Source organism: Clinocottus analis, unplaced genomic scaffold, assembly GCF_023055335.1.
Source record: "Clinocottus analis isolate CAN_PGR_092001 unplaced genomic scaffold, fCliAna1.0.p SCAF_10, whole genome shotgun sequence".
NCBI classification, from domain to species: domain Eukaryota; kingdom Metazoa; phylum Chordata; class Actinopteri; order Perciformes; family Cottidae; genus Clinocottus; species Clinocottus analis.
Window position 1 is genome coordinate 9,291,441 of NW_027175821.1, and position 19,796 is coordinate 9,311,236.

General features: G+C 41.6%; 3 protein-coding genes across 3 annotated transcripts; all 3 read left to right on the forward strand.

Annotated features, from left to right (window-relative positions):
- The first annotated feature begins 327 nt into the window (after positions 1–327).
- klb (klotho beta) lies at positions 328–5,407 on the forward strand. The gene is made up of 6 exons (XM_068594371.1): positions 328–1,089; positions 2,097–2,610; positions 2,690–2,958; positions 3,051–3,307; positions 3,500–4,431; positions 4,878–5,407. The coding sequence occupies exons 1-6, from the start codon at positions 328–330 to the stop codon at positions 5,291–5,293; spliced, it is 3,150 nt and encodes a 1,049-aa protein (XP_068450472.1). The 3' UTR covers positions 5,294–5,407.
- A 1,177-nt stretch (positions 5,408–6,584) lies between these two features.
- Positions 6,585–11,139, forward strand: ube2ka (ubiquitin-conjugating enzyme E2Ka (UBC1 homolog, yeast)). Its single transcript, XM_068586580.1, has 7 exons — positions 6,585–6,911; positions 7,501–7,594; positions 7,835–7,893; positions 8,010–8,092; positions 8,548–8,647; positions 10,801–10,929; positions 11,019–11,139. The coding sequence occupies exons 1-7, from the start codon at positions 6,849–6,851 to the stop codon at positions 11,091–11,093; spliced, it is 603 nt and encodes a 200-aa protein (XP_068442681.1). The 5' UTR covers positions 6,585–6,848; the 3' UTR covers positions 11,094–11,139.
- Positions 11,140–13,683: 2,544 nt separating this feature from the next.
- On the forward strand, positions 13,684–18,053 carry LOC137791541 (neuronal acetylcholine receptor subunit alpha-9-II). The gene is made up of 6 exons (XM_068586564.1): positions 13,684–13,820; positions 14,364–14,509; positions 15,233–15,387; positions 16,096–16,276; positions 16,542–16,893; positions 17,130–18,053. The coding sequence occupies exons 1-6, from the start codon at positions 13,772–13,774 to the stop codon at positions 17,900–17,902; spliced, it is 1,656 nt and encodes a 551-aa protein (XP_068442665.1). The 5' UTR covers positions 13,684–13,771; the 3' UTR covers positions 17,903–18,053.
- The last annotated feature ends 1,743 nt before the right edge of the window (positions 18,054–19,796 follow it).

The following is a 19,796-nucleotide window of genomic DNA, read 5'->3' on the forward strand; positions in this document are numbered from 1 at the left end:
AAAAAAATTCACCGGAAGCTTCTCAAAGTATGGTGTGAGGATATGAGTCAACCTTTGTGTGGACATTATGTAGTAGGGAGGGGCTGAGTGGGAGCACTAGTACACCAAGGAAGAGATAGGGAAGTCTGACCAGGTTGTCAGATTGCTAGTACAGCACCTTGAAGCTTCAGAGGCGCTCCTGGGTGTGATCACTCTCTTTCTTCCTCCACCACAATGGGTCTTTTACTTTTCTCAAGAAGATTTGTGATATTTAACAGAGCGAGTGCTCTGACTGACACCAGCTCCTACCTTCAAGTGGATTTCTGAAACAAGGTAGACTTCTTCAGTATGCTGAACCTCCCTTCTCCCACTCTACAGTGCCTCTTACTCTCCCTCCTGTTGTTGGCGTGTGGATGGAAAAAGGCAGCCTGCTCTCTTGGAGACGGCAGAAAGATCTGGCAGCAGCCCAAGCCGGACCCCATCATCACAGACCAGTCTTTTCTTCATGATACCTTCCCATCAGGGTTCCTCTGGGGTTCAGGGACATCTGCCTTCCAGACAGAAGGATCCTGGGATCAGGAGGGGAAAGGCCCATCCATATGGGACCATTTCACCCACTCCAATGTCAGTGATGAATTGGAAACCGAGACAGCCAATGTGGCTAGTGACAGCTACACACGATGGGACGAAGATGTGGAGGCATTGGTGTATCTAGGTGTAAAATCATACTATTTCTCTCTCTCTTGGTCCAGACTCTTTCCTGATGGGAATGCAAAAGGTCGGCCCATTACAGCTGCTGTGGAGCATTACAGCCGTCTCATAGAGAGGCTTATTGAAAAGAGAATTGAGCCCATTGTCACCCTATACCACTGGGACCTGCCACAAGTCCTGCAGGAGCGCTATGGAGGCTGGAAAAATGACACACTAGTGGGACTGTTTGAGGAGTACGCTGCCTTTTGTTTCAACACGTTTGGGGGCCGTGTTCGGTACTGGCTCACAATGCATAATCCATACCTGGTGGCTGTGCAGGGCTATGGGACCGGTGTGCACGCTCCTGGAGAAACGGGGGGTCCCGCTGGCTTTCTCATTGCAGCACACAACCTGATCAGGGTACGTAAAATGAGTCTCGATTAAAAGAGTACTCTAGTGTGCTTTATCTGCCTTGGCTGTAGACGGCAGCACATGAAGTATTTCTCTAATCATGTTGACTGTCTGTAAACTTTGAACCTCTCCTGCAGTTATATCAGTTTATGATGGTCAATGAAAGTTTGCACCCACAAGACAACAGAAAGGGATACAAGCACAGACTGCACCAGAATTGCAATATAATTAAATTAATTAAGACAACATACTTTGATTCATGGCCTTTAAAGCCTTAATAGCCATGAATCTTTTTATTTTAACTTTGATATGACCAGTTCATCATATGTCATTTTGACAGGTTTGTGATCAGTAAACAGAACACTGAATGAAACATTACGGTCAAGGTCCACCACATCAGCACTTCTGTGCTGGAGCATAACAGTGTGTGACAGGAAGTAATGGAGATATGCCTCATTAATAATCACTCACGCTTTTGTATTCTAGCACATAGTATGTGGACAGCTAACACCACGCAGATAGTCTAAGTGATCCTCAGGTGCTTAAAAGATTGTTTTCACGATTCCACCATAACTTCCACCAGGAAAGTTATGTCTTTGGTGCCATTTGTTTTTTGCTTATTTATCTGTTACACAATTTATCAAGTAACTACAAACTACTTTGAATAAAATGTTGTGTTGAGAGTAAATAAGCCCAAATCAAGGCAGACAAGTGATTATCTTATCTACTACTGCATTTACAGTATTTATATTAAATTAATACAATCTATTACGTCATTTAACACAAATCTGGATCCAGAAGTATAGGTTTGGTCATTGAAATAACAAATTCAGCTGATAGTGCTAGCTGTGGGCTATATGTAATTTAGCCATCCTGTATTCTATTATTTACAAAAGTATTTATCCTAATATTGCATATAAAATGTCTTCCATTCAAAATGTATTTTTTAATATTGTAATTGTGTTCGTAAACTGGTGCACAATGCATCATAATACCGTGTTGGCTGTGATTTTCAGGCACACGCCAAAGCATGGCACACCTACAACACCCACTTCCGTGCAGCTCAGAAGGGTAAAGTATCCATTGTTTTGGGGTCCCACTGGGTTGAGCCTCAAAGAGGCCAAGCCACAGCTGCTAATGTTGAGCTTTGCCAGCAGTCAATAGAAGCGGCCCTTGGCTGGTTTGCAAACCCAATCTTTGGTGATGGGGACTACCCAGTCTCTTTAAAAATGAAGCACGGGGCACTCTTGCCCACATTCTCCCCTGAGGAGAAGCTCTGGGTGCAGACAACAGCAGACTTTTTTGCTTTGTCCTTCGGGCCAAACAACCTCCGTCTGGGCCGTGGCTTGGTCCAGTATGGGCAGACTGTCACCCCAAACCTGAGGCGCGTACTAGGCTGGATAAAGCTGGAATATGGGGACCCAAAAGTGCTTGTGACCGAGGGAAGCTGGTTTTCTGAAGCCAGTGTGGGAAAGGAGGACACATTGGCCATTTACCTGATGAAGAGGTTTATCAACCAGGTCCTGCAAGGTAAGAGAAGAAGTGGAAAGAACAAAAACAAATAGACATTGTAATTTTTCCCTTTTTAATGCTGTTTTTTCTTTCACAGCCATTAAGTTGGATGGGGTGCAAGTGTTTGGCTATTCTGCCTGGTCACTGGTGGATGGATTTGAGTGGAACTATGGCTTCACTGTTAGGCGAGGCCTATTCTACATTGATTTTAGCCAACCAAACCGGACCAGGACCCCCAAGACTACTGCTCAGTACTACAGGCGTGTTGTAGCTCACAATGGTTTCCCCAGTGACGAAACCTCCAGAGAGATGAAAGGTCGTTTCCCATGTGAATTTCACTGGGGCATTGCTGACTCCACTTTACAGGTTAGAAGACAAAGAAACTGAGAAAAAAATTTGGCAAAGACATGTTAAATTAATGTCTGTATTTACCCTGATATCATTTTTTGTTATTGTAGGTCCACTTCTACCCTTTCTCACCACAGTTTACAGACCACCATCTGTACAGCTGGAACCTGACAGGAGACGGATCGCTGCGTCCTGTCCCAGGGGTGAAGATGCAAACCAAACGAGCCCAGTGCACCGACTACTTGGCCATTCGTAGTCATCTTCGCCTGTTCGCGTCCACTGGGGCGTCTCACTACCGCTTTGCTCTAAACTGGTCTCTGATTTTACCCCAGGGAGACCTCTCTAATGTGAACACTGAAGCTCTGAGGTAGAAATTCACAAACAAACAAGCATGGACGGTTTTCCCAAATTCAACAGCATTTGATTCATTTGAATTCAAAATTCACATCATAGACTTTTAGCCCAATTCAATACATTTAAAGATGATATATGACTGTGTCTCTCTTTTTGTCGACACACATTAACTGCTGATTTTGTAATCTTGTTTCACATTCAAAAGGTACTACCGCTGTGTTCTGTACGAGCTCAAGAAGCTGGACCTGAAGGCTGTCGTTATTCTCTACTACCCCACACACAAAGCTCTAAATCTAGGTTTGCCTGGGAGACTGCAAGCCTCTGATGGTTGGCTCAACCACAGCACAGTGGAGGCCTTTCAGGAATATGCAGCACTGTGCTACCAGCAGCTGGGGTCCTGGGTTCCATACTGGATCACCATCAATGAGCCAAACAGACTGATAGATGTTTATTCCAGTTGGAAAGAGAAGCATCAGGCAGCTCATAACCTTCTTCTGGCTCACGCCAAAGCCTGGAAACTGTACGAGAGGGAACACTCCGATCATCAGAGAGCACTGGTGTCACTTGCATTACATGCCGACTGGGTTAAACCTGCAAACCCATTCCTTGACTCACATAAGGCAGCAGCACAGAGATTCCTTGTGTTTGAGCTTGGTCGGTTCTTAGACCCGTTGCTTGGGACTAGATATGAGGAGAAGCATAGCGAGGTGGACTATCCAGAAGAAATGAAGGCATACCTGGAGGAGAGCGCTCGAGTAATGGGCGTCCCTGGATCCCCTCTTCCTAGCTTTACTGAGACTGAGAGAGAGGAGCTCAGAGGGACATTGAGTTTTATCGCTCTCAACCATTTTACCACCCGTTTGGTCTCGCCGTATCTCAACACGCAGGGACATTTTCAGCAGAAACAACCTCATGATCATGGCTGTCTGATTCTTTCTGATCCCACCTGGCCCTCCTCCAGCCAGGGGCAGGCTATTGTACCCGAGGGACTGCGGAAGATCCTGAACTGGGTGAGCCAGAGATATGGAAGAGCTCTGCCTATCATTGTCACAGCCAGTGGGGTTGATGATCAGGCTCCTGTGGAGGACAAACTCAGGCAACACTATCTCAAGAGTTATCTGCAGGAGGCTTTAAAAGGTGACATGCATTTCAGATCCTACAACTCCATCAGTAATAGCCCTCATTGAACAAGAATGTATTGTGTAATCATTTTTCGGTAGTCATGATGTTGAGACAGAAGTGCAGACCCACAGGCAATGCAGGTTTTATGATCATGTTGCTTCCTACTATAAAACACGTGATTTAATGAGAAACCATGAAGATCATAAAATAAGCGAGGAGGGAAGAGCACAGCAACGGTGTTGAGGTCACACGTTGTGTTAGAAAACAACCTGTGCAATAATGGTGCACACGTTTACTAACGCGTGTAACCATTTTATCATGTATTCAAAATATTTGGTTTCTTTATTAGTCGTAAAATAAAGTACATCTTGTTTATTCATATTCCTTGAAGAGGAGGATGAATTGTAGAGTGGGTGAGTGATTCTTATTTTACTTTTCTACTTTATTCTATTTGTCTCTAGCTCGCAAATTAGATGGAGTCAACCTGCAGGGCTTCTACGTGTGGAAACTGCAAGATCGACATGCCCCCCAGTTTGGCCTCTTCACCTCAACCCACCATCAATCCAAAGTCAAAGCCTCCATTGCTGTCTACAGAAAAATCATCACTCATGGCGGTTTCCCTGAGGATAACACCATAAAGACCTGCAGTGTTATTGAGCTGCGTAAACCTTGCTCTGTGTGTGCATGGATGTTCAAGAACAAAGCGATGGTGGTCTTCATAGGGTGCCTCATAATAACAGCCGTAATGTTGGCAGCACTTGTCATCTTTGTCATCATCACCAAGAGAAACCAAACAAGAGGCAGAGGGAGGGGGGTGAACAGGTGGAGAAGAAGGGAAGGAGTCTCTGTATGCCCATGTCCACCTGGTAAGCGCTAACTGGAGACATTGACTGTTTAGCAGACACCGTGTATGTGGCTCATTGACAGAGAGGAGCAATGATATATTGAGTTTGGTCCAATAATGTATGTATCTGTGCCTGTAACAAATGTGTGATCCGTTTACCAACAATTACTGTAAAAAAAAAGTGTCTTCATCCATTTTATTGTAATAATGTATTATTACATAATTTATAATGTATTATTGTAATAAGGTTGTATATGGGTCTAATGTTGCACTTTACTCCAAGGTAAATTCCTCATTTGTAAAAACATTCCTGGCAATAAACGATTCCTGATTCTGACAGATGGAGGGTAAACATTGGAAAAGCTAATTGGTTAATTAAATGACTATGAGATCAACAGGTTTACCGAATGACAAAGATTGGCCGCCTCACATGTGTTACAATTATGTGATAAAGGAGGATAACTGCTTAACTTAATTGCTTACATTACCTATCACCTCCATTGTGGAGAAATATGTCAGTGTCATGATTCTATTATGATGATTATATTGTGTAGATTAGTCTAAAATGTGACTAAATATATTTTAAAAACTAAATAATTGTGGGTTGCACACATCTTTGTGAGTAAGGTAAATAATATATTTACAAGCGGTATCCACTTTAACACTAGACATGATGCTTAACGCTAAATGTGTGAAGCTGCGCTGGACAATGTCGCCCCCTAGCGTCACAGTGAGAAACAACGTGAGACGAGGATCAGGCTTTCGTTAAAAAAAAGATAAAATATCAAATCGTACAGTGTGTGCTCATGTGTGTTAGTAAGTGTCTGTCAATGTTTGTGACCGTGAACCTCTGAGATAACGTTGTATTTCAGACGTTGACATGATTCCTAAGGTCCGTCTTTAAAAGCATATCTTGATTTGTATGAAATGTGTAATGATCGGATGAAAACAAGAGCTGCTCGCTGCAGTAAGGGAATGCAACTGAGTCTTCATGTCATACTTTAGACCTGCTCATCGAAACAGTGTTGCCTAACTTCATTTTGGAGCATTTTTGTCTCTCGCGTTAAATAATTACACGGACATGTAATCTGATTGTCTGATGTGTTTACCTGTTCTGAGATCACTTCTATTTTGCATTAAAAGGTTGTCTAAATGGCACACTAACCCTGTTTTTCACAATACAAACCACCTCGATGAGCATCATATGGTTTTAGAGATCCAACGTTAAAATAATAATAACAATAATAATGATAAATTACTCATCAACAGATCAACCAATGGGAGAAACTGTTCAGGATGGCAATACTGATCACATGACCCTCTCTCCTCCAGACTGCATGCAGTTTGGTATTAAAATGTTTTCAGTACAACCGACCATTGTGTTGTGACACATTTGAGATGATAGATGCACGTTCAGCTATTTTAACAAATCGCAACACCAGATTGATAACCGGCTCTCGCGGCGAACAACGTTGCAGCTGTTAATTTGGAAGGTTGTATCCCCCAAAAAAAGTGCAAGACGAGCTAGCTCGCATTAGTCAGGTCGGACGGCGGCGAGGCCCCAACCGGACGGGAACACGGGGGAACCATGGCCAACATCGCAGTTCAGAGGATAAAACGGGAATTCAAGGAGGTGCTCAAGAGTGAAGAGGTTGGTTGTTACGTTTGAAAGTTAATGTCACAGCTTTCCTCGTTTATTTCTTCAACTACGAGGCTGAGTGCGACTGAAGCGTCGCTGGCTGTCAGCTTTCTAATCGCCCGAGCAGCTAGCTGGAGCTAACCGTCTACGACACGGCTGTTTATCCGCCTTCACACAAGGACACTAACGCCGGTAGTTCATGTACCACCGCGGGGCGGTCAAAGCTGAAGGCGTTACTGTTCATGGCGGGTGTTCACCCGGGTTGTTTAGGCATTAAAATAACGAGAGTTCACGATGCTAACGTAGCTGGCTAGCTTACTACTGTTACCCAAGCTAGCTGTGTGAGCGGAGGTGGACTGATCCACTTGTCCGACCAAAGGTTTGCTTACACGCATGTCAGCCTGCTTCTGGATAGATGCGTCCCGTGAGAGGGCCTGTTATATGTAGATCCGCAAGATGAGTGTAACAAGTTGAGGTCAACTTTGGCTTTGCTGCGGGGGGTGTCAACTTCTGCTGCATGGGCAGGTTTGAGTTTGACAGCAAGCTAGCACTTTGCAGTTTGCTGAAGTTCCAATGCTTATTTGCTTTTTCACTCTTTCAGACGAGCAAAAACCAGATTAAGGTGGATCTGGTGGATGAGAACTTCACAGAACTTAAAGGGGAGATAGCAGGGCCACCTGACACACCATATGAAGGTGAGGGGCTCATTTTAACACGCTGTAAGCTGCATGCATGGTCGCACACATTTCTTATGTGGCATTGAGCATCACTGACAATAACTTTATTTTTTTTAGAAGGCCTCACCAACTAACTATTGAAAAAGGTCCTTTGATCATTTATAATAAAAACTAAAGCAATTTGCTTTTAACAGTTACACTTTTTTATGTTATAAATGGACACGATTGTTGAATGATTGTGATTGTGATTTCTTCCAGGAGGTAGATATCAACTAGAAATTAAAATTCCAGAGACGTATCCATTCAATCCACCAAAGGTAGGCAATTATTACTGTCATTGTTACAGTTAAAAAACTCTTTCTTTGAGGACATTGGCCGTAGACATTTTTTCTTTAACTGTACTAATGCGCAAATGTTTTCCCTCGTCTCTCAGGTGCGGTTTATCACGAAGATTTGGCATCCCAACATCAGCTCAGTCACAGGTGCAATATGTCTGGACATTCTCAAAGATCAATGGTGAGTGAATGTGCTCCAGCATTCCATCCATTAAACCTCCATTATGACGTACTCTTCTAATCGTGGAAGACAGTGTTTACCCTGCGAAGGCTATTGCTGTTTGTCAAATAATTTTAAACTAAGCAACAAGCTCCAATATGCGTTGATCCAAATATAGTTATTATGATTCATTGTTACAATATATGATGCACTGATACACTGTAACCAATACGTACTTAAATACAACACCGTTGATGAGTAAGCCTGATGATGTAGAAAACATTAGTTATTATTAATCCCAATAAGTGGTTGCTTCAATAACAGACATGTCAACTATATGCCCATTATTATTTTGAGTATTGCAAATGTTCCACTCACATGTAGTAATAGAAACGTTTGGGTTCACACTCAAGTCAATGAGGACAGTTGACCTTATTTTAGTGGTACACTGAACAGTCTCCTGTATGTTGTTTCAGGGCAGCAGCTATGACACTGAGGACAGTCCTCCTGTCGCTACAAGCCTTATTGGCAGCTGCAGAACCAGATGATCCACAAGACGCAGTGGTAGCCAATCAGGTGAGTCTGCATGGTTATTTATGTTTTTAGTTTTGGATGTGTATTTTAACATTTTCAAGCAGAGCAACGTGTGTATAATATTGTACCCCATCAGGCATTAGATTTCTTCTAGGAATCTGGTTATTATGCTATAGCTCAAATGTTTTTTGCTTGTAAAGGCATAAATTACAGTTAGCAAATACATTTTTCTGAACTGATTACACCATGCGTTAAGGCTTATTATGACATTATTCAAGGTTTAATACGTTTCATAACCTTAGCATTTAGAGAGTTATCCTGTTGGTACTTCTTGTATGGTTTGCTACCTCCGTATGGCACTGTTAGTGAGTTCCTTGACCTGCTTCTTTGACTTAACGTCTACACTGCTCATTACTGTTACTTAACATTTATGAATATGGTAATTACTTTAATTATATTGTGACGTGGATGACAGTTTTCATTTAAAGACAAAACATTACTTGTGAAAACAGTCTCCAGATTAACTGATAAATTGTAGCCTGATTCAGCTATCACACCAAAAGCGTTTCGCAATGCTTTTTTTGCCTGAGTTTACTCTTTACTGTACGGCGGAAAGGAGGCGCGGCTTTTCCGTGGCTTTACTCTGTGAAAGCAGTTACCATTTCCACTATCCACCTTTTGAAATAACCGCTCGTTCTATTTTTTAGGGGCGACTCTAGCTCAGAGGGATGAGTGGTCGTCCCATGACCACAAAGTACCCAGTTTGATCCCTTGTCCCTCAATAGTTGACATGTCAAAATGTCCCTGAGGAAAACATTTAACCCGTAGCTGCTCCCTGGGCGTCTGTCAAGGCAGCCCACTGCTCCTTAACCAGGGATTGGTCAAATGCAGAGAAGAATTTCCCAAAGGGGATTAATAAAGTCCATGTTTCTTTTTTCTTACACTTGTTATGAAAGCCCCTCAAACGTTGAAACATCAAACGGCGGAAAATTTGCTTTTTTGCAACCATTTTCATCTGTGCATTGGCTTTACATTTAATCTACTTGCGCGAATAATTCGCAACACTTTTGGTGTGAACGCAGCATTAGATAGAGACTGGTGTTTTGAACCTCTTTTACATTCTTTGTATCCTGACGCTTTGACACATGACTGTTGCGCAGATCTCACCATCTACATGGCACACTGACGTTTACAATAGATGTACTAAATGTTATTATGTATTTCACAATCTTAACTATGATTATAAATGTGATGTCCCTGGGAAATATGGAGGTGCCAGTTAATCGATTGTGTTTTGCAACTTACACCCCCAGACTCTCTTATTTTGACTAAATATCACTGGAGAAGATAAATTATCAGATGCTAACAAATAATGGTTTTGAGGAAATGGTTTTGATTACTGTTCTGATGTTAACTGTCAAGTAGATTTTGTTTTTTCAGATATTTTTGTCAGGTTAACCAGTGTATGACTTGGGTTGATGCATTATGCTTATTTTTGGACTGCACTCCAGTTAATTGTTACATATTAAGTAATATTCTGTGCCTTGTTAGTGAAGAGAAAGATTTTTGTGTAGGCAGTGAGCTGTTTGCCTGCGCCTTCTTTCCTTATTTAAAAGATGATCCCACTTTTATTAAATGCATTATTACACCTACATCCTTGGGTCATGTCGAAACTGTCATCTATCGTTAAGCAACCTACATCGCAGTAAAGTGCACGTGAAGAAATTAAATACATTTTGATACGATTTATAGAAGAATAAGATGTTCTTTTTCTTTGTAGATATTTGTGTTTTTAAACACGGTTTGCAGCTTGTCATAGGTCCAATCTGGAGTAGAAACCTGAGACTGGTCAGGTGATTTACATGTTCACAATGCACACTTGACAATAATAATATTTGGTTATTCAATTTTTTTTCACTGAATGATTTAAATGCGTTCTGTTGATTTGTGGCAGAAATGCGTCTGGCAGACTGCAGCTCTACTCGTTTCTCTGGCTCTGAATGTCTCAGTAGCCTCAAAAGCTTGGAGATAATATTTTACTGGCAATCTTTTGGGGAGCCACACATAAATTCGATGGTATTGTGCTAGGGGATCTGTACAAAAAAAAGCACCATGTGTCAGTAGTTGTCGGTGGTGTGCTGTTGAGTCCCTTGCAAACAAACCTGTTGTTTTTCACCTGTTTTTTCATCACTCAGTACAAGCAGAACCCAGAGATGTTCAAACAGACAGCGAGGCTCTGGTCTCATGTCTATGCAGGCGCTCCCGTCTCAAGTCTGGAGTACACGCGCAAAATAAACAAACTCTGTGCCATGGGCTTTGAAAAAGTAAGTATCTCTCAACTATTATCCTGCCCTGCTGTGCATTACACTACTGAACTCTGCTAAAGAATAACACTGAATGTTTTTCTTCCCAGAATGCAGTAATAGTGGCATTGTCGTCGAAATCCTGGGAAGTGGAGACGGCGACAGAGCTACTTCTCAGTAACTGAATCTTGACACCCTCTTCATCTTCCTCTTGATCCCCCCTCCCCCCCCCCCCCCACACACACACACACACACACACTCTTCTGAATTCCTGCTGTTTCAAGGTGTCTTCTCTCCAGTTGCCCCCAAACCCTCTTATCTCCTCTGTGTGGCATCTCTCTCCCTGATCATCTCCTCTGCTGTACTACACTCCAATCAGTCGCTCTGTGAGCACGTATCACTGGTTTCTTTAAGTTCATTCAACATTCCACTCATTGCTACAATCATCTTCACCCCCTTTGAAGCAAATGTCACTTGAGACCCGCCCACACCCGACATTCTCCCAGCTTTTCTGGCTGTGTCCAAGAAGTGTCCGTCAGCGGCTTATCCTTGCCTATGCAGTGCATTTACTTTCACTCGAGAAAACCTTTGTAGGAGCAAGTCAAGCATTACAAGGAGGCTCTTTTGGACCTAATCATGATTTTTACAGTTTTACCGATTGTTTTGAAACGAGGATTGAGCCCAGTCTGAGACAAAACGATTTTTTTGTAATTCTATTGCGCGGTATCCAACATCACTTGATCACTCATCTCAATCAATATTTTCAGGTTACTCTAAATCAATAAAAAACACTTACATTTTGGGACCCTTCTGAATCATTATCTTGTGCCATCACTGGGAGTTTCTGAGGGCACTAGAATGTTTTTCAGGTAAAATATGGATATTCAAATAAATTTGGTAAAGTAAATGTAGTGTACTGGGTAGCAAACATAGTTATAAAGACACAGTGTAGAAAGATGCTTAGTCACTTGTTCAGGAGCAACCTCTTTAAGCGTCACAGAGGTTTTCACATGGTAGCCATACTCTTTTTCATGCCATGTGTCCCCACTTCAACTGTTAGACGAACCCAAAGCCCTTGGGGAAAACCCCAGCTCCAATCCCTACACCTGCTCTTGACATGGCTTACTTACCTGTCCCTTTGTCCCACATTTTTTTTAATTTTAATTTGCTTTTGACCTCCTGCAGGAATACAGTTGAATTCTTGTTTTTTAACTGAAAGAAAACAAACAAAGAAAAACATGTTCGGAAGTAATACAACCTGTCACAATGTCTGGATGAAAAAATGATTCAAAATGAGTTTGAAAAAAATATTGCATCATCTTAACTACGCCAACAGATAAATATGTCAAAATGATTAATCTGTAAATAAAGATATTAAAGTCTGTGTAAATTAAATAACCCGCTGTCCTCTGACTTTTCTCAAGTGGAATACTTTTCCTCCTACAAGCGACAACAAGAAGAAACTACCTATAAACTATAAAATGTTCAATTAATATTTTACAGTCAGTTTCTTGTAAGTGTAACCCCAGTCACAATATTGATGAACATAAAAAAAAAATTTTTATGCTTTGTTTCATATCCAACACATGTTAATAAGCTTGTTTGGATGTGCATTGTTTGTAATAAAAGCTCTGGTGACGCTCATCATTTACAAGACCAACAGAAATTGATCCTACAAGGAATTATGTCGTGAGGAAAAATGGAGCAAGTGAGACAATTTATATGATGACTGTGCACTGGGGAATAACTGTGTTTCTGTACATTAATACTTTAGACCGTATTTCTGTTTTGTTTTTGTTCATTTGGAGCGTCAATAGGGAAGTGATACAGCCACTTATTATAATGTTCAGAACACCTAGCTTATAGTCAGGTGTGCTGAGACTGAGCACATAACAGATGGCTTGCCTGGTGGCATGTCGTTCCATGGTGAACCGCTCCAAGACTATCTGGCAATAACATGAACACTGCAAACAGGAGAACGCCTTCTATTGACGTGTTTATGTCTGCTATTAAACAGCAGTATGCAGTGTAGATCCATCGAAGGACCTCAGGGACAATTTTACAGTGGATTTAACTGTACAGCACGAAAGCTTATTCTGTATCCTTCTCCAGGATGCTGGCATATTTCCAACCACTTTGAGCCCTCCTCTCAAAAAAGATCACTCTTCCTGGCTCATCTGAAGGCACACAGATTATCACTCCGTGCTATTTTAAAAAGCCCACCTGATGCGAAACCTGTTGCATTGTTAGTTTTGAAGGTTTCCTAGGACTGATTTCACCACAGCATACCTCACTGGAACGTCCCAGCCACAACTACAGTTTGATGTTTGCACATAAAACACCCACATTATTGATGTACTGACCTTTGCTTCAACAAAAAAAGACATTTTGCAACTTTAAATGCATAAAAGACAACTCGTCCACATCCAAAGAACCAGCCATAATATGAATTAAGCACCACTTGATTGATTGTTTCCCCAGTCTTTCCCCCGCCATAATACCTTCCTGGGTTTAGCTGTCTGTTGAAGGAGCAGGCCAGCAGCTCACCTAGTTGCAGTCATTTGATTGACAGGTGAATAGCCCAGTGTGTGGGGTGGCGATGATTCGTGGGCATCCTGTTTCTCTACGTCGGCTGCTGCTATGTGATAGCCGATGTGATATTCTGTGTCTCAGGAAGCAGACAGACATGCTGCCTCCCCCGCCAAGCAGTGAGAGCCGTCTGACCGTGAAGACGGCCAGATGAAATGGTGCATTGCTATCTGCAACGGAGTTCAACTGGGGTTGAATGGGCACTATGTAGGCCTGTTAGGGGATGAAGATCACGAGTCGCATACCTTTTTATTCTTCTTGGAGGTGTTGAGAAATGCTCAACATGATTCCAATAATTTGTCTGGCGATGCTTCTTCCAGAAGGTGAGTCAGACGCTTCCGCTTGCAGAAAAATGATCTCTGTGTTGTTAATTAGCTCGAGGGATTGTGCTGCTTTTGACACAGAGGTTTAAAGAGCACACAATGTTAATCGATTGTTAAATGTATTGATGTAATTATGCACAAACCGCCGTGCCTTTCAAATTGAGAACAGTTACGTTGACGTTGAATCTTTCATGTGGCTTTCGAACTCTTTAACTAAACAAATATAACAAGTGGTTTTGTAATTTTATTAAAAAGGCCTAAACCCCATTTTAACTTAGCTGGTGGGGGTTTCTCTTAAGGATTCACTAAAAGGGATTGAAATGGCCCAAAAAGTGAGATATTTGAAGTACAACACTTTATTAAAATAATGTTGATTTATTAATAATGATCATTTATTCCCTAAACATGGATGGCATTTTGAAAAGAGCAATAATTAACAATCATAAGTGTCTCTATACAGATAAAACATACCACATTAAAAAGCACGGGGGTTGTTTTGTCACAAACTCGTGAAAGACTGATGACCACATCTTTCCCCTCCAGTGGCTCACTCGGCTCAGGGTCACTATGCCCACAAGCTTCTGAATGATTTGATGGAGAATTATTCCAGTGCGCTTCGGCCTGTTGAGGACACAGACAGAGCGCTCAACGTCACCTTACAGATCACCCTCTCGCAGATCAAAGATATGGTGGGTAGCTCCTCGGCAAGATCCTCAAATCAACTTACTAAAGTGATCATTTCATTTATAGTTCTTATTTTTATTTAACCATTATTTATGAATATATGCCAGCATAATATTTATTAATGTGTCTTTAAAACCAGAAAACATGAGTGTCCACAACAACTTTATTGTAAAATGATTAATTTGTATCATGAAGACATTAGTTGGAAGGACATGCAAACCTATTGTATTGTACGGGCCGGGCCTACTGTTACTCAGCAGGCTCAGGTTTCTGGTCCGGTGCATTGCTGTGTTTGCATGTGTGTTCTTGAAGAGAGAAAACAGCCATCCAACTGAATGTTACTTCTCTGTCGTGCCTGGTGTTAGTTTGTCATGTTTGAGAAGACGGGAGTGAGGGCCAGACAGCAAATATGTGTTTGTGTGTTTGCGTTTTTCTATTACACAAAGCCTTTATGTTTTCATTGGTTCGCTCTGGCAGCGATACCAAAACCACCCATACTCGCCCCCGTCAGCCAGCGACTGCGCTCATCCACCTGATATTGACAGACAGGTCTGGATTTCAGCTGTGATGATAATCTAAACCTCATGATGTTCATAGAGCGCTAATGAGAAACAGAGAAATGAGGAGACCAAGAGAATCTCTCTTTAAGTTGCTGTATCCAATGTGTGTTTGGATGAATACGTATGTCTGTTCTCATTCTGGACTCTGTGTTTGTGTGTGTGAGAAAGGATGAGAGGAACCAGGTGCTGATCGCCTACCTGTGGATCAGGCAGACGTGGCATGATGCATACCTGAAGTGGGATAAAGAGGACTATGACGGACTGGAGGTGATCCACATCCCCAGCAGCCTTGTGTGGAGGCCTGACCTCGTCCTCTATAACAAGTACGCCCGTACGTCACACAAACACACACTCATTTTCTGATCTTCCTATTTTGCAGTTTTCATCCTATTGTCATTTAAAAGTGTGACATCATCACACTAACATTCCTCAAGATGGGTCACTAACAATCTCAAACATTTTAAGATTATCTTGAACCTTTGACAGTAATAATCTTCTGAAATGATATGACTGCAGAGTAACAAATGTCAACAAAACAGAAGAAATAAGACTATTATATACTGGAATATATTTGTTCACAAGCATTTTTTCAACATTATACATATACTTGATGTTGTGTTTTGTAGCTTAATACATATCTTTTTGATATTATATCATAGAATATATAATATAAATATAATATTGTAGTAAATCCATATTAAAGTCGCAATCATCATGTAAAATGTGTAATGCATAAACTGTATGTCCATAGGTAGATAGCTAATGGAGTGCAGTACAAAACAATCTTGCAGTAAATGTATCAGAGATCACAATGTGGAATCAACTCTAATTGTTGAGGTTGCAGTCTGAATATTACACATTTCTTAAATTGAGGTTTTATTGCTGGACTTTTGCATTGGCTTGTATTATAATGTAAAGGTGTGTTTGATACACAGATAACCCAGTGTTAAAAGAATACAAAACACAGTGCACATCGTTTAACCAAATAACACATGGCCTGTCAATTTGTGTCGACTTTTCTCCTCCTCCAGAGCTGACGATGACTTCTCAGGGCCGATGGACACCAATGTGAGACTGCGCTACAATGGAGAGATAACATGGGATGCTCCTGCCATCACCAAGAGCTCCTGTGTGGTGGACGTCTCCTACTTCCCCTTTGACAGCCAGGAATGTAACCTGACTTTTGGTTCATGGACCTACAACGGCAACCAGGTTTGTAGAAAAACCTGGACACATACTCACTTGTCATCCACAAGGATACTGATGATCTGTGTCATCGAAAGTTATCAGATCAGTTTTAGATGGGGGGGTAACTGAAACTGGCGAGCTTGAACATTAGATGAGACACACATTTCCTCTTTTCTCTTTCTAAGTGTGTAGATGAATTTGCAGAATTTGCCTTTTATTGGAAAACTTTAGTGAATGGAACTGGCTGTGTGCCCCTCTACAGTGTACTTATCCATGACCTTAATTCCAGGTTGACATCATCATGGGCATGGACAGTGGTGAGCTGTCAGATTTTGTGGAAAATGTGGAGTGGGAGTGCCACGGGATGCCGGCCACCAAGAACGTCATCATGTACGGCTGTTGCTCTGACCCGTACCCGGACATCACCTATACAGTGCTCCTGCAGCGCCGCTCCTCCTTTTACATCTTCAACCTCCTCCTCCCCTGCTTCCTCATCTCTTTCTTGGCTCCGCTGGGTTTCTACCTGCCTGCAGACTCTGGAGAGAAAGTTTCCCTTGGAGTGACCGTTCTTCTGGCGCTTACTGTGTTCCAGCTGATGGTGGCAGAGAGCATGCCTCCATCCGAGAGTGTGCCCCTTATAGGTAAGAGCCTGTGTGGTTAGGATTGCGTTAAAGCAGATTCATATGGCATCGTTATTATCATTTTAGTGGTTTGCATTGCTACATACAGCCTACATACTGTGTATAGATATGCAGTCCATGATACAGCCTCTAAGATCTGTGAGAACGGCTTTATATTTAAGTAAACAGACCACAAAATCAGTTTTAAAAGGAAACTTAGCTCCTGTATGTTTTTTTTATTTCTATCTGTTACACAGGGAAGTACTATATTGCCACTATGACCATGGTCACAGCCTCCACATCTCTCACCATCTTCATCATGAACATCCACTTCTGTGGTGCAGAGGCCAAACCAGTCCCCCACTGGGCAAAAGTCCTCATCATTGACTACATGTCCAAAATGTGTTTTGTTTATGAGGTGGGCGAGAACTGTGCCTCTGCCTCCTCCTCTTCTTCTTCGTCTTCTCACTTCCCCCAGGAAGACATACGTCACCAGAATCTAAACACCCATATTCATGCAAATGGAAAACCAGGAAGCCACAGTGGCCAACATGACTGGCAGGGTCACAAATACCCCAGACCTCAGACGCCCAAGCCACAACACCATCCCAGAGTCAAAGCCCAGCACCACATCACCAGAGAAGAGAGGAGCGAATTCTCCAGCTTTGGGAAATATGAAGACTCTAATGGGAAAATCGCTACAGGTGACTGCTGCAAGGAAGACCAGAAGGTCCCCTGCTATCCTGAACACCAAAAGCCTCCCTGCTGCCCTGAAGACAAAAAGGCTCCACCTGTTGGTCCCACTGTTACCTTTGGCCCCTGTGTGTTCTGCAGCAGCTTCCCTGGTGTGGACACCAAGCTGGTGCGCAATGTTGAATTTATCGCCAACTGTTTCCGAGAGCAGAGGGCCACATGCGCCAAAGGGGCAGAATGGAAGAAGATTGCTAAGGTGATGGACAGATTCTTCATGTGGATCTTCTTCATCATGGTCTTCCTCATGAGCATCCTCATCATTGGCAAGGCGCCGTGATAATGACATGTTTTTTGGCTCAGTGAACTCTTTTTGGTCAAATAAAAAAGCCAAAGGGACTATTTAGTTGTTTTTTTTTTATAAACAGGTATGTTGAAAAGTATATAATAATACCAGATTAGATTACAGTGATGTGAAAATAAACACATTTTACCTTCACTGTTTGGGCCATGTTCATACTGCACACAGGCTGTGTTCTTGAATATTAACATGTTAAAACTCAATCATCTCTTGCACATAATACTTCTGTGTCCTATACACAGCAACATAACAATATTGGGAAATAACCCATAATGAAATTTGTTTGTAACAGTTTTGCTGCTGACTGCATTTATGCATACACTGTGGCCTCTTTGCTTCCTACACGATACCTACCATCTCTATTGAAAGCATGTTGTAAATGTGCAGCTTGATGACATCCCCATTAATCGTGGCTTTGCTGTCCAGGTAATTCATCACCTGACCATTTAATACATGTAAGTGGATCTTCTTTTCACTTCAAATATGACCAGTGGAGATGGCACATGTCTTATTCACAACTGTGAAATCAGACTCTCGGGGCTGAGAGTCTGAACACGCAGAATCATTTCTCTGTTTTAAATCATCCAGTGAATAGATAATGAGCAAGCTTTGTTTGTGGCAGTGAGGATGTAAAGTAATATGGATCATTAATTATGTAACACAACGAGCACACTCTTCCTAAATCCCCATACCTTGAATTTGGAAGATCTGTGTGATGAAAAGAAAAAGCTATTGTGGATACCATAAGTGTACAGTAGACTCACATTATACAACATATACCAAATTATCTGAGTGTTATTGATCACAAATATTGCATGTTGCATTAATAATTAATATGTATTGCTATATATTTCATCTGCTTTACCTATTCCTATATATAAAGTGACTCATTACAGTAGTTAGGGAATGCAATAAACAAAAGATTCAGAAAGGAGTCAGAATGATAAACAAAAGAAAGAAGAGAGATTTTTAGGCAATTATATTTCACAAATTTTTTACCACAATACCTTACTATTTCAGTAGGGGGCGCTCATTTCCCACATAACATTCCTGTGGTGGATGCCACAGAGCTTAATGTTTAAAACTGCATGTGGCAAAACGAGATTGCCTCAGAATTATTCACACTGTCTTTTAATCTTTTAATCACACATTTCACATTACTGCAAAGTGAAAATAGAAGAATTGGATATGTATTATTCCTCCATGTTATTTCATGGCCAGAGACTATTGCTCACTGAAATTCCAAAATAAATCTAAAAGCTATAAATACGAGCGGGCTAGTGATTAAAAAAAAAAAAGAAGCTAGTTTGTGGAGAGTGAGAGATGTTGAGCAGAACGCACATGTTTTCATCCTCCTCTCCAAAGGGATTGTCACGCTGAAGCACGATGCATGGGACATAAGTGAGCATCTCTTAAGTGATCCGTTTGAGGGAAGCTGAATGCATTGATCTCCATTAGTGCTCAGGGGCCCCAGCAGGCAGTAATCACCATGGGAGATCAGGAGAAGTGTGAACCATGTTATTTGGATAGGCACAGCAGCTCAGGCACTGAGAGAAATTACCAAGTGCTTTACAAAACGTTGCATAAGGCTTCGTCTATATCACCACTTAGATTTACAAACAGGAAATTACTGTGATGACAATTTATCCACCACCAGGGCTGGAGTACTTTTACTTAGTTGCCATTATTAGCACCATTTTGAAGCTTTTGTGGTATTTTATACAAATTTTGTATAATGAGTATACTTTTACTTTCTGTGGGCTACATTTAATGTACATGTTACATGGAATATATTGTTGTTGTTATTTGGGACTTTTTATTGGGCTGTGAAAGCATTTTGACACAATTATGTATTACTGTCTTCATTGCACAA

What these genes read in the sequence shown, in the direction of transcription:
- LOC137791541 (XM_068586564.1), top strand. Translation starts at nt 13,772, where the DNA reads ATGCTCAACATGATTCCAATAATTTGTCTGGCGATGCTTCTTCCAGAA. An exon ending in TCTCGCAGATCAAAGATATG is followed by an intron (nt 14,510 to 15,232) that starts GTGGGTAGCTCC and finishes TGTGTGAGAAAG; the next exon opens with GATGAGAGGAACCAGGTGCT. An exon ending in GACCTCGTCCTCTATAACAA is followed by an intron (nt 15,388 to 16,095) that starts GTACGCCCGTAC and finishes CTCCTCCTCCAG; the next exon opens with AGCTGACGATGACTTCTCAG.
- ube2ka (XM_068586580.1), top strand. Translation starts at nt 6,849, where the DNA reads ATGGCCAACATCGCAGTTCAGAGGATAAAACGGGAATTCAAGGAGGTG. An exon ending in AGGTGCTCAAGAGTGAAGAG is followed by an intron (nt 6,912 to 7,500) that starts GTTGGTTGTTAC and finishes TCACTCTTTCAG; the next exon opens with ACGAGCAAAAACCAGATTAA. An exon ending in GTGCCATGGGCTTTGAAAAA is followed by an intron (nt 10,930 to 11,018) that starts GTAAGTATCTCT and finishes TTTTCTTCCCAG; the next exon opens with AATGCAGTAATAGTGGCATT.
- klb (XM_068594371.1), top strand. Translation starts at nt 328, where the DNA reads ATGCTGAACCTCCCTTCTCCCACTCTACAGTGCCTCTTACTCTCCCTC. An exon ending in TATCAACCAGGTCCTGCAAG is followed by an intron (nt 2,611 to 2,689) that starts GTAAGAGAAGAA and finishes TTTCTTTCACAG; the next exon opens with CCATTAAGTTGGATGGGGTG. An exon ending in TTGCTGACTCCACTTTACAG is followed by an intron (nt 2,959 to 3,050) that starts GTTAGAAGACAA and finishes TTGTTATTGTAG; the next exon opens with GTCCACTTCTACCCTTTCTC.